This window comes from Cynoglossus semilaevis, chromosome 19, assembly GCF_000523025.1.
Source record: "Cynoglossus semilaevis isolate Cse_v1.0 chromosome 19, Cse_v1.0, whole genome shotgun sequence".
In the NCBI taxonomy this organism is placed as follows: Eukaryota; Metazoa; Chordata; class Actinopteri; order Pleuronectiformes; family Cynoglossidae; genus Cynoglossus; species Cynoglossus semilaevis.
Genome location: NC_024325.1, coordinates 8,276,429 through 8,291,025, shown reverse-complemented (window position 1 = coordinate 8,291,025; position 14,597 = coordinate 8,276,429). Strand labels below are relative to the sequence as shown.

The 14,597-nt window shown below is 41.3% G+C and overlaps 3 protein-coding genes across 7 annotated transcripts in view; 2 read left to right on the top strand and 1 right to left on the bottom strand.

Annotated features, from left to right (window-relative positions):
• LOC103395143 (putative monooxygenase p33MONOX) overlaps window positions 1-707 on the top strand; it is a 3,717-nt gene extending 3,010 nt beyond the window's left edge. The window contains exons 8-9 of the mRNA XM_008332744.3: window positions 1-138; window positions 396-707. Coding sequence (XP_008330966.1) covers window positions 1-138; window positions 396-607 — 350 coding nt within the window. The 3' untranslated portion in view covers window positions 608-707. The remainder of the gene's footprint in view (window positions 139-395) is intronic.
• Window positions 708-3,347: 2,640 nt separating this feature from the next.
• On the bottom strand, window positions 3,348-9,309 carry LOC103395144 (rho GTPase-activating protein 22-like). The gene is made up of 10 exons (XM_008332745.3): window positions 8,251-9,309; window positions 7,775-8,123; window positions 7,374-7,487; window positions 6,702-6,909; window positions 6,489-6,621; window positions 6,307-6,380; window positions 6,081-6,202; window positions 5,732-5,966; window positions 4,407-5,378; window positions 3,348-4,319 (listed from the first exon to the last, which is right to left on the bottom strand). The coding sequence occupies exons 2-10, from the start codon at window positions 7,824-7,826 to the stop codon at window positions 4,088-4,090; spliced, it is 2,142 nt and encodes a 713-aa protein (XP_008330967.1). The 5' UTR covers window positions 7,827-8,123; window positions 8,251-9,309; the 3' UTR covers window positions 3,348-4,087.
• Window positions 9,310-11,202: 1,893 nt separating this feature from the next.
• The window catches only part of LOC103395145 (dual specificity protein kinase CLK4-like), an 8,442-nt gene continuing 5,047 nt past the window's right edge, over window positions 11,203-14,597 (top strand). For 4 of the 5 annotated variants that reach the window (XM_017041600.2, XM_025065947.1, XM_025065946.1 and 1 more), the window contains exon 1: window positions 11,500-11,730. In XM_017041600.2, coding sequence (XP_016897089.2) covers window positions 11,515-11,730 — 216 coding nt within the window. In that variant the 5' untranslated portion in view covers window positions 11,500-11,514. Of the gene's footprint in view, window positions 11,731-14,597 lie in introns of all 5 variants that reach the window. The other variant, XM_025065948.1, reaches the window with a different exon arrangement.

The following is a 14,597-nucleotide window of genomic DNA, read 5'->3' as shown; positions in this document are numbered from 1 at the left end:
GCTCCTCCAGCAGCAGCATAGACATGGCAGATGGAGGAGCCACAGCAGGAGGTGCTGTTGAAAAGTGGAGCATTTTCACTCCACGTCCTCTGGTCCAAAAGTCGACCTCTGACCTGGGATCTGATGGTTCTAGTGGAGGTAAATTAACAATGAGTGTTTTATCAAATATTTAAAACTAAAAGGTGGCAAAGTTAGTTAAAAAAACTAAATAAAGGTTTTCCAAGTTAATGCTAAAAGATACTTAAATCAGGTAAATTAAAGCTAAATAGATAAAATGTTACACATAAATATTTTTTCTCTAATAGCTGTGAATGTGTCATGGTGTATGGGGCGTTTCTCTGGATCTTTGGACAAGCTGAATTTTGGGAAACATTTTTTTTCCTTTCTCCCATCAGCCTTTGCTCTGCAGCCGTACCGTGGCGCCCAGAAGCCAACGCCAATGGAAGTGATGAAGTCCCAGTCCACTCGTCGCACAGACGGTTCCACCTTTCCAAACATGGCTCCACCAAAAATGGAGATCCCCACGGTGGAAGGTCGGCATCAGGGAGCTCGACCTCACAAGTTAAAACCACGAGACATGAACATCCTGATGCCATCGGGTTTCTAAAAGGAACCGTGCCAGGTATTCTGTGTGACAGGGGTGCAACAGTGAGGTACAAAAGGTCATATAAAATGAATGTGTGTCATCAGGTGCCCACATGTCCATGTGTTACCACATGTCCATGTGTTTCTGTTACTGTTACTTCCTTCGGTTCTGCCTTTTCTATCAAAGAACAACTTACTTCATTACAGCAGTCTTGTCTCAATCTGATTCATTCCCTCTAGTTATCACACATTTCCATAATGGCCAGTCTGGCTACAGTACCAGGAACTTTGAGCAGCAGATACTACTTTTAAAGTTTCCTTGTGATTTTTTGTTTTCACCCACACATTTCTCCAGTCACTTTTCAGAAATCTACAAAAACGTAACCTTTTCTCCTCTATCCTTCAGCTGAAAGTCACTCGTTGACAAGACCGTCATTGGTGGGTGTGAGCTGTGTAAAAATAGTTGTTTGCTGCCTCGAGTTTAAAAAAAAAAAATTTGGTATACCATATAAATGGTATAAATTGTCTTGAGTGGTTAGACTGTCGTGGTCAAGACAATTACGAAAAAAAAAGATACAACAGCCCTTAAATCATGAAAAAATATCTAGTTTTTTTTTTTCCATAACCTTTTAGATTTGTTTTAAATCATTCCAAATATCCACTCGTTATCAATTTAAAACGTGTATCTGTAATGTGTTGTGTTTAAAACAAGTAAGCTCTCCTCCCTGCAGTGGAAACATGTCTTAACTGATTTTAAATTGTAAAAAAAAAAGAAAAAATATCTATATATTATTACTTTTTTAAAAAGCAGCATTTTCTGAAATATGAAGGAAAAATCAGTTAAAAGTTTGTGTAACTGAAATAAACCAATAATAGAAACTACTCCAAAATAAATAAATAAAAAAGAAACATACAAATATACAAACAAAATGTATGAACATTCCAATGTGTTTGTGTTGAAAATAAGAAATATTCCTCTTTTGTTTTTTTATGCTTAAGCACGGCTGTGCACTGGATACATTATTTTATAAACAGTGGATGACTATAACCAGTAGATATAAATTCTGGCTGTGGTTCACTGATGGAACTATTCTGAACTGTACTTATGACTGAAGTTTTGATGTAAGTCGCCCAGTGGTTGACTTAAAAACGTGCTCGAAGATATAATGATATAAAAACCTATTTCCTTGCTGTTACTGTTACCTCTGCACTATATAATCTGTTTAATGCGAAATGTGTGTGTTTTTGAAGGTGTTTAGCTGGTTTTAGCTAAAAGCTACAAATATATTTTGTTTGACCAACAGCTGCAACGAGGTATTTTCCCTTTTTTCTGATGTATAATTTTTCTTTTTTAAAGAAAAATTCCTTACTTATTTCAACATTGGCGACAACTCGGTGAACTCACAGTTCAGTCCACTTGACACCACTCTGTGGTTTGTGATGTGTTTGCAGACACCTGTTGGATGTTAGTGCAGTCTTTATTGTTGTGATCACTTCAAGTTGATGTTGCTTAAGTAGTGGCAATGTTGTGTTTATGACTGTTGGATTTCCTTTGTCTGACAAGGCACAGTCTCACTCCTGTGTTTTGTTTTTTTTTTATCAAACGTGTGTGTGTGTTTGTGTGTGTGTGTGTGTGTGTGTGTGTGTGTGTATATGCCCACTTTCTGCCACTGACTGTAGTTATGATTATAAGATGACTGAAACCCTGCTGTTACATACGGTATATTTTTATTGTTTGTGTCATGTGGTGTCCCTTTAAATCTCCTGAAGAGCCTCCACGTCTGCTCTGTGAGAGACTGAATTTCTGTACTTTATTTATCTCATTAGCATTAAGCAACACTCTTCATGATTCCTGCAACTAACTGTTGGTTTTCGTTTTTCTGCTAAAACAGTGCGAAATTGAAATAAATGTTACAATGTCATTTCAGAAACACGAGTAAGCACTTCTCTGTGAACAATTTATTTCATTAGCATCTGCGCTCAGTAGTGCCTGGTGCGGCAGTGTTTAGAATCCTCTAATGTTATCTTGCAAATATTATTCACAGATTTGGTTTCCAGTTAACTTTTGTTAATACTATAGTGTTTTTGATCAATAGGACATGTTTTAAGATTTAAAGAAAATACAATTTTCTTTGTGAGTCTAAATGGATAGAAAATTGACTTATTGTATCACAGCTTCACTGGATGAAAGTGGATATTCAACATTGGCCAAAATTGTGTGAATGTCCGTTTTAACAGTTGGTTTTAACACTTGAGACATGAGCACTATTGTGTTTAAAATATAGACTTTTATTTGCTTAAATTTAGTTTGGATTTTCAAGTCACTGACACGTTTCTTAGTCATCTGTATTAATAGATGTCAAACACTAGAGGGCATCAGTGTATCCTCTGTTACAATTTGTCTGCTTTATTCTTTTTGTCAAATCGATTTTTTTAATTTAATTTAATCAGCTGGCCCAAGAATATAAGAAAAGTAGTTTTTTTAACTTTATTAGGAAAGGGTCTTCATGCAGTCGACAGAACACACATGAGAAGATTGTTGCACAATTTCAGTTGTCGTTCACCTCCGTGTGAAGAGCTGATCATTTCATACTTCATCCAGTCAAAGTCTCTTATTTATAACCAAAGAGGAAGAACATCCAGGTCGTTCTGAAATGTCCAGAAATACCATTAAAGTGATGAATGAACACATGGAACATCAAACTGAGTTTGATTGATTTTCTTTTAAGTCAAAAAAACAAGGCAAGATGCCACCTTCACTTTACAGCCAAAATGTCCCTTCACTTTGGTTTGAAGCCAACAAAGTCAAAAGAATTATAGCCATTAAGACTCCACAAACATAAAATGTATAATTTGGGAACTTCAAGTCACAATATTTCTAGCTTAACAGTATTGCGTTAGGCGTTGTGTGTTTCTGCATTTACCGTGGATGTAGAAAATCAAAAGATTAATCTTTGACACGTGTGGAAGACGAGTTTGGAAGCCCTTTGTAACTTTGAGTTTGGTCTCCCATTCGTGAAGTTTATTTACTTCCATCTTGCCCCTTCATTTTCTTAAGATCCTAGATCAAAATGTTGATTGTATCAGGCTTAGTATTCGGTCCAAATAATGGACACAGACTAGTCTCTGATCTGGACCTTTAGCAAGTTCTCTACAGTTAAAGTCTTCGTGTCATCTGTAAATCCTCTGAAATTGCTGATGCAGGTCGTGATCCAAAACAAACGTCCGGATGGAGGAGCTTATTTGATAAAGATCAGCAAATCTGACAGATTACAGGACTCCACCTTTTCCTTGAAGTACACCTTTAGGAGAACATGTTGATTTAAGGTAAACTAATGTGTAGACAGTGGACAATAGTCAACATCCAACCATCTGACCTCCAAGTTCTGTCTTAGTGTTCAACTTTGAATTGTAAATAATCCTTTTACTGCCCATAGAGCAATTATCAGGGTCACATCAGACCTTCCCGACCCATTCTCTCTCTAAACCTGTTGGCCCGTCTTCAGAGACTCCCTCTTCCTCCATCTCCACCCTTCTTCCGGATCTCTCCGTACATCTTAAAGAACAGCTCCATCTCTCTCTGTAGAGAACTGTTTCGTCGGTCAGCATCAGCTTTGGCTCTCTCCATGTTGCGTATCTTGATCTCCGCCACACTTTGGCTGCGCTTCTGCTGCTCCAGACTGATCCGCAGCACTGCCACCTGGCGTTCCAGGACATCATTACATCGCTCCAGTCTGCAGTAGAAACATGGGTCATATAAACATACTTACAGGATTTTGAGAACAGCATGGAATTGGTTGGTCTTGGTTCTGTTAATTTACCTCTGTATCCTGGCCTGGTACTCTGCCTCCTGCTGGGCCATCTCTTGCTGAAGTTTTGCTAAGAGAGATTGAGCATCTCTGGACTGTGTCAGCAATTCTGGACGATGGAGATCTGGAGGCCCGGAGGGGAGGAACACCTCAGAACTGCCCGTACTCAGAGGACTCCCGAAGACCATCGAGGCTGGAGAGTTAGGATGGTTGACGCTTTCATTGTCGCCATCTTTCTCGGCATCGTCATACTCATCATCGGTATTGTTGGTGGGTTCAGGTTTTCCATTTTTTTCCTCTTCTGCTGTTTGGCCTGAAGTGAATCCTTCAGGTTTCTGTAGTAACATGAAGGGGCTCACTGGCTCCCCAACAGTACCGCTGTCATCCAGTGGTAGAAACTCACAGGAGGACCACGATGAGGAGGACTCTCTCGTCTGCCTAGCTTCCTCCAGCTGTGCATCATCTACACAGTTTCCAGAATGGCATTGCTGAGCATCACCGTCACCATTAAAACGTTCATCAGCAGCATCCTCCATCCTTTGTTCCGAGGAAACTGTGTCTACATTCTCATAAGCAGAAGGTGTGCTGTCCTCCTGGACCTCACTGTGCTCCTTTCTTACCTGCTCTGCATCTTCTCCAGCCACCACAGAAGAAGAATCCCAAAACTCTGAATGATCCTCCTCTGGCCCTGGCCACACCTTTGTCCATCCTGCCAGCACCAGTCTGGGTAGAACACTGTCCTCTGGTGCCTCTTGATGCTGGAGGCTTGTGGCAGAAGTTTGAACGTTTGATGACGATGGTCCTTGTTCAGCAAAATCCTGGTTGTACTCTGCAAGTCTTTTGGAATGGTACTGGTGAGGAGACTGAGTTGATGGTGGCAGAGGGAAGAAGCAGTTCTCTGGGTGGGAGGAGGTGTGACGATGACCACGGAGTCTTTTCTGAGCCCAGGACGAGTCTGAGTTGGCAGCAGAAGAGTAGGCACAGCTACGAGAACAAAGAAAACCAGGTTAGAGTTGACCATTGTTTTTGCTGTACTATAAGCACTGACTTCCCGACAACAGAATGTGGTTAAAGGTTCAATGGTGTCAGGTTAGTGTAATTAGTATTGGGAAATGAAAATGATAGTTGGTTAGGCAGGCAGGTCCGACACAGACGGCCAGTGTTAGAGGTTCATCTGAGGTGATGGTCATCTGAGCCTTTAAGCCACAGACAGCACCTAAGAAAGGAACAGTTGGGAAATGTATGACAAAGTTTATGGTTTATATTATAATTTCTTCTATTATTATATTTCAAGTCATTTTCTGTTTTGTAAAATGACTGCAGTGTCAGTACCTTACCTGTGGTTGAGTGCATCTGTGGAGGATTGTTCAAGTTCTCGTGAGGGTCCTGCAATCAGGGGCATGGAGAGCTGGCGGAGGCAGGGTGACAGGTGCAGGTGTGGATGCCTCAAGGGCGTTGGAGATGCACGGGAGCCTGCGGGTGGGTGACTGAAGACAGGTGGGGCTACTTTAGCAAATAGTGACTCGTGACTTCTGATGAACTCTAGCATCAACACATGGACCAGTGCTGCACCTGGGACAAAGGCAGGAGATAGAGATGATATTCTTGACAGTGAACTTTATAACTGCCTATTGAATAGGTCCAAAACCCATGTCGCCTGACAACTCCCTTTATGACAAGATGTACCTCCCATGATGCTTTGAGGGTCTTCAGCTTTGGCTCGCATGATATTTGGTCCAAAAACAGTGGCCAGGTTTTGGTCACCCATTTTGTTGCTGCCAGAGTAACTCTGCACCTCATGCAGAAACCTGAGCACAAAGGCACCATGAAAAGTGAGCGACCTTCATGAATGTAGGCTTTAAAGTGAAAGTAATGTGTGTCCATTTCTGTTCTGATAAAACATCATCCTTACTGGCAGATGAAGTTGAGAAGGTTGAAGTTTGCAACTGGCAGCTCATGGAGAAGGTTCCTCAACTCCTCCAAACCCTAAAGATTGAATAACAACTCATTGTGTTCAGTGAAGGTCAACATGGCCACATGTCCAATTTAACTAAAGTCCAGCAGCAGTTTTCAGCCCAATTGGCTTGATGTTACCTGTGCGCGATCACTCTTCAAATGTTGTCCACACAGGAGGAATTCCTGGTAGCGGTTGTAAGGGATCAGAGGCTCAGGCAGCTGTCTGAGGTAAAGCTTCAGCAATGATGCCACGGTGTGGACGTCGGTGCTACTGCAGATAATGTGAGACATCAAAACATTTTACACAGTTATATTACAAGTCGTGAAACGATTAGGGAGGAAAGGTTGTACCTGTCGAAGGACGGCCTCTCTCCTGCATCGAAAGCCTCCTGCAGCTCTCTCACCAGACTGGCCTGACCCGGCTGTCGGAACAAGCCCACCTCACACAGACCATGCTCCCGTATAAAGGACACACACTGCTCCACCACTAGGGGAACCAAACGCAACCCATAACGACGTTCATACAACACAGTCTCCTCCAGACTCTGTCCAAAGACCCCTGAGAGATGAGAAGGTAGATGAGTCTTCATCAACCAAGGACTGTCCATATACACCTGGGGTCATCTTTTTGTCCAGTAGAGGGCAGAGCTCCTCAGTATTTTTCATTCAATATAATTGTATTTTGGGGGACATTAACCTGCGATAATCTTCTGGTTTAAACGACCTCAAGATTGACTAAAATCTCAGCCTGTTTAGTTGAAGATAACGCTGATTTACTGGCAGGAATTGAAGAAAGACATTCACAAAGATCTCTAACAGCTTTCATTATCTTAGACACGGCAGTGGTTGGGATTCACTGCTGTAGGACACGTATTTGTTTCACGTTGGACATTGTGAGACTGGGAACACTTCTTACAGAGAGAGAACCTCAATTTATGGACACGTAAGGTAGAAGAGCCGTCGAGCCGGCTTGTGGAATTGATTAAATTAAAAAGTAGAACGTTCTCTGGTCTCAGTGTGTACCTGTGAAAGGGATCCAGACCCCCTTGTTGAGACTCTTCAGCCACTCGTCGCCCTGACCAGCACTGTTGGACAGGAAGAAATACGAGCCTGGACTCGCCAGCACGTCCCTGTTTCCTGCACGCACATAAACATTTCCAAATTTGCTTTCAAGTACTAGGCAGGTACAGTATAGTACATACAAAGTACTGCATCCGTACACTTTCCTATACAGTATACACACAAAGTACTGCATCCGTACACTTTCCTCGGCACTCCACTCTCAAGATGCAACACAGCCAGTCGCTCAGTCAACCCCAATGGGCTCCAAACACCCTGAGTCAGCATTTTACCACAAGGGCAGAGTCACAGTGAGGAAGGCATTAACAAGTGACATGTAGATGGTTTCAGTGTGTTCTCCTTACCTTTGTGGCCTGTACTGTCATGTTTCCAGGACTTGAAGCAGCTGAGTCCCATGCTGCAGCCCGATGTTTGGTGCTGAACTAATCCTGATGATGAAACTGATTTTTTTATTTATCCCATTAGACTCTTGTATTGAGGCATGCTGGAGGACAGTTTATATTTTCTGCCAGACACTTGACCCTAAGTTATTCTTCATCACACAAGTCTTGTGACATGGGACGGGTGGGGTTCAGGAAAAGCATCCAGTTGAGTTGTTGATGGAGGAAAGCCTTCAAATGCAGGTTTTTGGTTGTAATTGAATCTGTCTGGTGCATAGATTCTCAGAGAAACTCTTCAGTCCTAAATGTTTGTCTGGTAAAAAGAAAAAGGATTTTATGGATGCAGTGATCTAGGTTTAAAGAAAAAGGATTTTATGGATGCAGTGTCTTTAAAAAAGGTGCTTTGACATGAGATACCTGACAGATGAGTTTTCATTTACCTTCCAGGTTAAAGATTCCCAAGATGAGGAATTGGTGCTGGATGATAAAACCTACAGGAGTTTAAAAACATCATGGGAAAGGTATAGAATGGACACTATTTTTGAAGAATCCACGACAGAGTGCAGAACCTCAGGTCATTTCTCAAATATATGCCGGTATTCTTATTGTTTTTGATTGGCATTCAAAAGGATTTTCTTTCTATTTCAATAGAAAGTGATGATAAGTCCTGTACAGCAGGGTCTCCTCCAGTCTGATCATACTTTACTCACACTTACTGGAACAGCTCCACTCGTGAAACTGTTCTTTGAACAGTCTTTTTGTGATTGATACAGTGGATAAAAATGGATCGGCCTCATCGTCAGAGAACCTCCACCACTGAACCACTAGTTTCTGATGATTACCTGGACCATGAGGCTTAGAACATGTGAAGGAACGACCACAAAAAACATGTCCTTAAATCCCTGATCCCTGCTCAGAGTTCATTTGTTGGTTTGATGCTTTATTGAGGACAGATTGTGCAGACAGTTTCTCGTTGGCTGAAGCACCAGGGCTGAGTTGCCTGAATGTGTTTGCTTCGATTGTAGCATTTTCCACGTCTTCTTCTTTCAGTGGTTCAGCGACCGTCGAATCCAACCAGTCCATCGTCCAACCACACATTCTCAGTATTCCCTTGGGTGTCCTGCCTTTTGTCCATCCTCCTCCTCCTCCTCCCCGTCTCCTTTTCCATGTCCTTCACTTCAGGAGCTTTTTACTGGACATCCCGCTCCATGTCCTGAACAGTTTCCACAGATGACTGTGGACGTCTTTGTCCTCTCTGTCCACTCTCTTCCTCCTTCCTGTGCCTTTCTATCTGTCTCCGTCCATGTCCATCTCTTTGTCCCTGGCCAGTCTGTCCTCCCCAGTCATTCCCTCTATGTCCCACTGTCTTCACCCTCCTCTCTCTCTCTCTCTCTCTCTCTCTCACTCTTGTTCGCAGCAGTGTGTGTGCCCCGTTGCCCCCACCCCATTTAACTCATCAATAACCATGCTATCAGAGTGTGTGTGTGTGTGTGTGTGTGTGTCGGCTGTGCATTAGGAAAATTGGTTCTCTGCGACGCAGAGCTGTTTTACTAAAGTAATCATAGCCGATGGTGAGAGAGAGAGGGGAGGGGGAGAGAGAGGATCTGACTTGAAATCTGCTGCTCCTGAATTATGTGCACGTGCACACACACACATGCACTCAAACGTACATACACACACCACACACGGCCAACATGATTCAAGTGGACATTAAAGTGAGAGAGGCCAGTCTGTCCAGTCCACTCTTGAACTCAATTATACCATCAGCCCTCCCTCTGTGTCTCTGTCTCCGTCTCTATCTGTCTCTCCCTCTCTCCCACTCTTTACAGTTACCCACGTTGGTCTCTACTTCCAAACCCTACACAGTATAACCAGTAAAACCAAATCGAAACACGTTACTAAGAAAATACTGACATTTTTATGGAACTCAACTTTTAGCTAACCTCAAGTTTTGTCCTGTTTCTGTGTTTACCTAACATTGATAGTAGCTAGTTTTGCTAACTAAGAGTTAATACGTGTAGGGTCTCATTTTCCAAGAAGCCTCTTTGATGAGAGGTGAAATATGTTTAAAAAAAACTTACTTCATCCAGTTGCCCTTGATGTAACTATCTTTGTTTTAACCAACAGTTCAGTTTTAAATACCTGGCAGTTAATTTTCACTATCATTTACGGCAGTTTCAGATTTTTCCAGAAGTTAAGCTAACACGATTGGAAGCCAGGCACATGCCCCGCCATGCTACCCATACCTGGCTAACGGCTAACTGGAGAAATAGCATTGACAACACAATTAGGATCACATGTTGTATGTTGTTTTAAAGGGTATTTGTGGGGTATATTTTACTGTAGTACAGTCTGTTCTGACTGTTTCTGTGTCGAACTGACTGAAGTCTAATCACAGCTGAGAGCTTTCATCTGTCTGTCAATACAACTGGCGCTGCTACTCTTCATTATAAAGTGCTGCGTGTTTGGTTTTTTTTTTTTTTTTGTATATCTGTGTATGTGTGTGCGCGTGCGTGCGTGCTCTCCACTAAATTAAATTCATCACTTCAGTCTTTGCTTCACTCTGACTTCATGTGGTGATAAATCACACACATGGGAATGTTGATATGCTGCAGCGGTCAGGGAAAAATGGCCCTAACAGAGATAAAGGTCAACAGTAGCACCATCAAGCGGTGGTTCGCAGAACTTACAACTACTCAAGTTAAAGAGTAAGACACAAGTGCTTTAGGTTTCCGTCTTAAAGTGATACAAGTTGGAGAAATGTAATAAATCTAGTAACCGATTGGAAAATAAATTATATTTCATTATTTTATTATATGTCTCTATATATTATATATACAGTATATAGGTAGCTCATTATATATCTCTATATCTAGATATACTGTATAATGAGCTATTTAAAGCTAAAATTTGAAAAGAAAATTTATACACATAAAAGCAAATTAGTGTATGAAAACGTCAGCCAAAATGGAGCATCCTCTATCATCTGTAATTTTTATTATTATTAACAAAATTTTACGTTCCAAAAAGGTACTGATTGTACGTCTGTTCTTTCACTGAGTGAAATCTGACAACACCAATTAACAAGTTAGGGTTTATTTTCAGCAGCAGCGCTGTTGACCTGTTCCTGTCCTCATGTGTAAACCTTGTCGTAAATGTCATGTTATTAATTGTCCCGTGACCCCTCCTGCAGTACCTCAACAGACCCCTTGGGGTTGTGGATCACCTGTTGAAGACTTCTGCTGTGGACTTGACATGCCAAGTCTTGAGCCAATCTACTAGTTTGGACATCTTGTTTTGACACTGGATCAGAGAAGTCCAGGACCTGTGATTGGACAGTTTGGTTCTTATATAGTCTAGACTTTGTGTTGGACACACAGGACCTCTTCAAAATTGGCCCCAAGTTTGGACACTCGTGTCCTTGTGTTTGGACACCTTGAACCCTTGACATCCTGGGACTCTTAGTTGGACACACTTATGTTTACATGTGACCGGCGGTCAGTTCAGGGACGGTGTGGTGAACGTGTCCTCTGTGTCAGGTTTGCCGTCCATCCTGTATCGTTTACTGCATCATAAACCATGTTTTCTACTTTGGCTGAGTGAAAGAGCAGCTGGGTCATGTCAGGGGTCGGAGTCACCACTACCACTACGCTCCACCCCTCTTGTTCTAGTGTTGATTTTCACTGCCCACAACTCAGGAATGAATGTCCTCGTCTTGGTTTCCGTGTTTTATTGCTACTCAGACACGGTTTCTGTTCTGTCCCATTTTGGCAGAGAGGCAACATGTGTTTGGAGGAGGAGGAAGGGGAGAGGAGGCGGGAGGAGGAGGCGGTACTGTAGTTGAAAGAGAGCAGCAGGAGCCCACGTCTCAGAAGCATCTAAGAAGAAGAAGAAGAAGAAGAAGAAGAAGAAGACATCAGGTGAGCAGAATTGAACTGGAACTGAACAAAGTTCATTTGGATCTGGAATAAATAAATGATTCAAATATATGAAATAAAGCCCTAAATTAAACAATAACAAAAGAAGAAGACAATAACAGGAAAAAACTAACTGTACTGTATGAGTTAGACAAAAGATATTTTACATTGGGAAAAAAAAAGAATCCTGAACAACTAAACTAATTTTTGTTTTTAATGTGAAAAAAAGGTATAAAACTAGAACTAATTTTTGTTGTAGTTTGTGAGGAAGCAGGAATCCCTAAAACTAGAACTAATTCTTGTTGTAGTTTGTGAGGAAGCAGGAATATATAAAAAAACATTTAGCAAAATGTGTTTACAGCTGATCTGTCATTTGACAAGATTCCATTCCTGTTGTATTCCGATGGTGTGACAATTAAGATTTAAAATTAACAATTGCTCATTTACTGCACTTTCATGACTTAAAAAAACATGAAATAAAAATTGAAAAATAGATGTTCTCATGGATTTCAAAAATTTTATATAATTCTATTATCCAAAAAATGTGAACCATGGCTCCGCTTTGAGAGTTTGCAGTGGTATGAAATCAGTTCTGTTTGTTTGCCCTGTGTTAAAATGATGTAAATTGACATGGGACGCAACTTTTAAGAATTTTATTTTTAATCACAATTCTAAAAAAAAGATCTGTTGTTATTTGGAGAATTGAACTGTACTAGAATCTGTGTCCATTTAAACCTTGTTGACAATATACCCAGAGTTTATATTTGACGGTATTATTATGATGTTCCTTATGATTAAATGACATTGGCTGACGGTCATTACATAAAGAAACTCTAAATTAGGAATCACTTTGAGAGCTGGTAGTTTGCCACAGTTGTTACGACCGATGACCTTCCTGAACCAGTCCACGGTCCCTTGAGTACAGCACCTGATAACATTGGAATGATTACTTAAGGCCCTCTTATATAATGTATTTAAAATTCCTGTGAACAGACTTGGAGACGATGATGATGGATATTAATGGAGTCAGCTGATGATGTGTCAAACCACATTAGAATGGCTGCAGTTAATCCACTCTATTGCAAAGTAAATTCCATTCTGACGACAGAATCCTGACTCTGTACAATTAAACAACAAGGATTCCTCTTTCTCCAAGTGAAGGCCAATAAGCTCATTAGTAAGAAACCCCAGGGGGCAAATTCATTTGACACTATTTACCAGATGATGAGTTCTTTGGACTTGAATCCAGTGTTGTATTTTAAAGTAATGTCTTTAAAATCCCCCCCCAAAAAAATCCAATCTTATTAATACAAATCCACCTGTAGCACATATTCCACAATAACACAGATGGAAAAGTCCAGCTTGTTGTCACTGTAGCACCAGCTGGAGCAGCAGTTCCAACCTCGTTGTGTGTTTTGGACCTGATATTCTCGACCAAAGCAGCGCTCCCGCTGGCAGATAGAGGCCTGTGATTAGTGAGAACGGAAGAATCTTAAGTGAGTGACAATAGTGTAGCACGTTGTCAGAATGTGAGTCAGGATTTACAGTCAGCAGCAGCAGCCTGGAGATACTGAGCTATTCCTGGGATGGAGAGGGAAAGAAGTGTCCTCTTAAATGACACAAACACTCCTCCACACTGTCAGCCATAAAAAGGAAAATCTCCTCGACATCTCAACAGGCCACAGTCAATTTGTCAAAATGAAGTGTTTCCATTTTCTCTCCTCAAAGGCAGGCGGAACAATGCTAACTGAGGATAAACCTTGTCCAAAAACCTCAGAGGCCCTGGAACTAATTAGCATCCGTATTAGTTATCCTTTGTCGTATTTTAAATCTTTTTTTTTATGGCTTTAATTGACAAACTGTTTGTCATTTTGTTAACCAGAATTTTTGCTAGCTTAGTTATTTTGGCCTTTTCTTCGATAGCTCTCATTTGCTAGCAATCTTGAGTGATCTCTAGTAATTTGTAGAATATTTCATGGCTTCTTCCAGATAAATACTTTTGCATGTATTTCCCTTTTGGTTTATTTTTAGGCTAATTTGTTTTTAGCTGATTACAGGGAGGTTTTTGTTGTTATTACCTGGCCATCCTTGGCTGTCTTTATAAAATCCTTGCCTGTTGTTTCTCACTGTTTCACTGATTTTGTTTTGGTCACTAAATGTGCTTTATTTAGTCATTCGGACTTTATTTTGGTAACACATTATTTGCCACACTGTGCGCTGCTGTTTAATCTTTGCTGCAAACAAAGAAGAAGTGGAGCAGTAGGTGATGAAAATGTAAAAGATAACATGGCAGAGGAGCCTGGAGTCTCTGATGTGACAGGAATGTCTGCTATTTGTAGAGGAGGGAATGGGGACACGGAGAGGACACCGAGGGGACACTATGGGGGACATTAAACGGGGAGGAAAGTCTGCGGTTACATGGAGAGACAGTAAGAAGCACTGACAAATCTAATGGCAGGCGTCCAGTGGCAACACCTCGTCCTGTCACGTTTGTAACTGAAAGCTGGGAGCAGCTCTGTGGTTGGGGGTGACCAGCGGGCCGGGCGGGGGATCGCGGGGGGTGACTTTGGTATTTTTAACCTAAAACCTACACAACAAATCTGTTACATGTCCCTGGATGTTGATCATAATAACACACTGTAGTTGTTGTGAGGAGCAATAATCAATTTCTGGAACATTAGCTGGAAAATTTCTTTCCCAAAACTTGTTGAAAACCTATTGGTTGTCGTCAGACAAGGTCACACATTCCTTCATGTGTTGAAGTTATTTTGGAGTAATCCTATGTTAAACCAACAGCTGCTGGGAGAAAATATCCTGCAATCCTTATGAATACATTATATATAAATACATGCAGTATCGAGTGTGTGCAC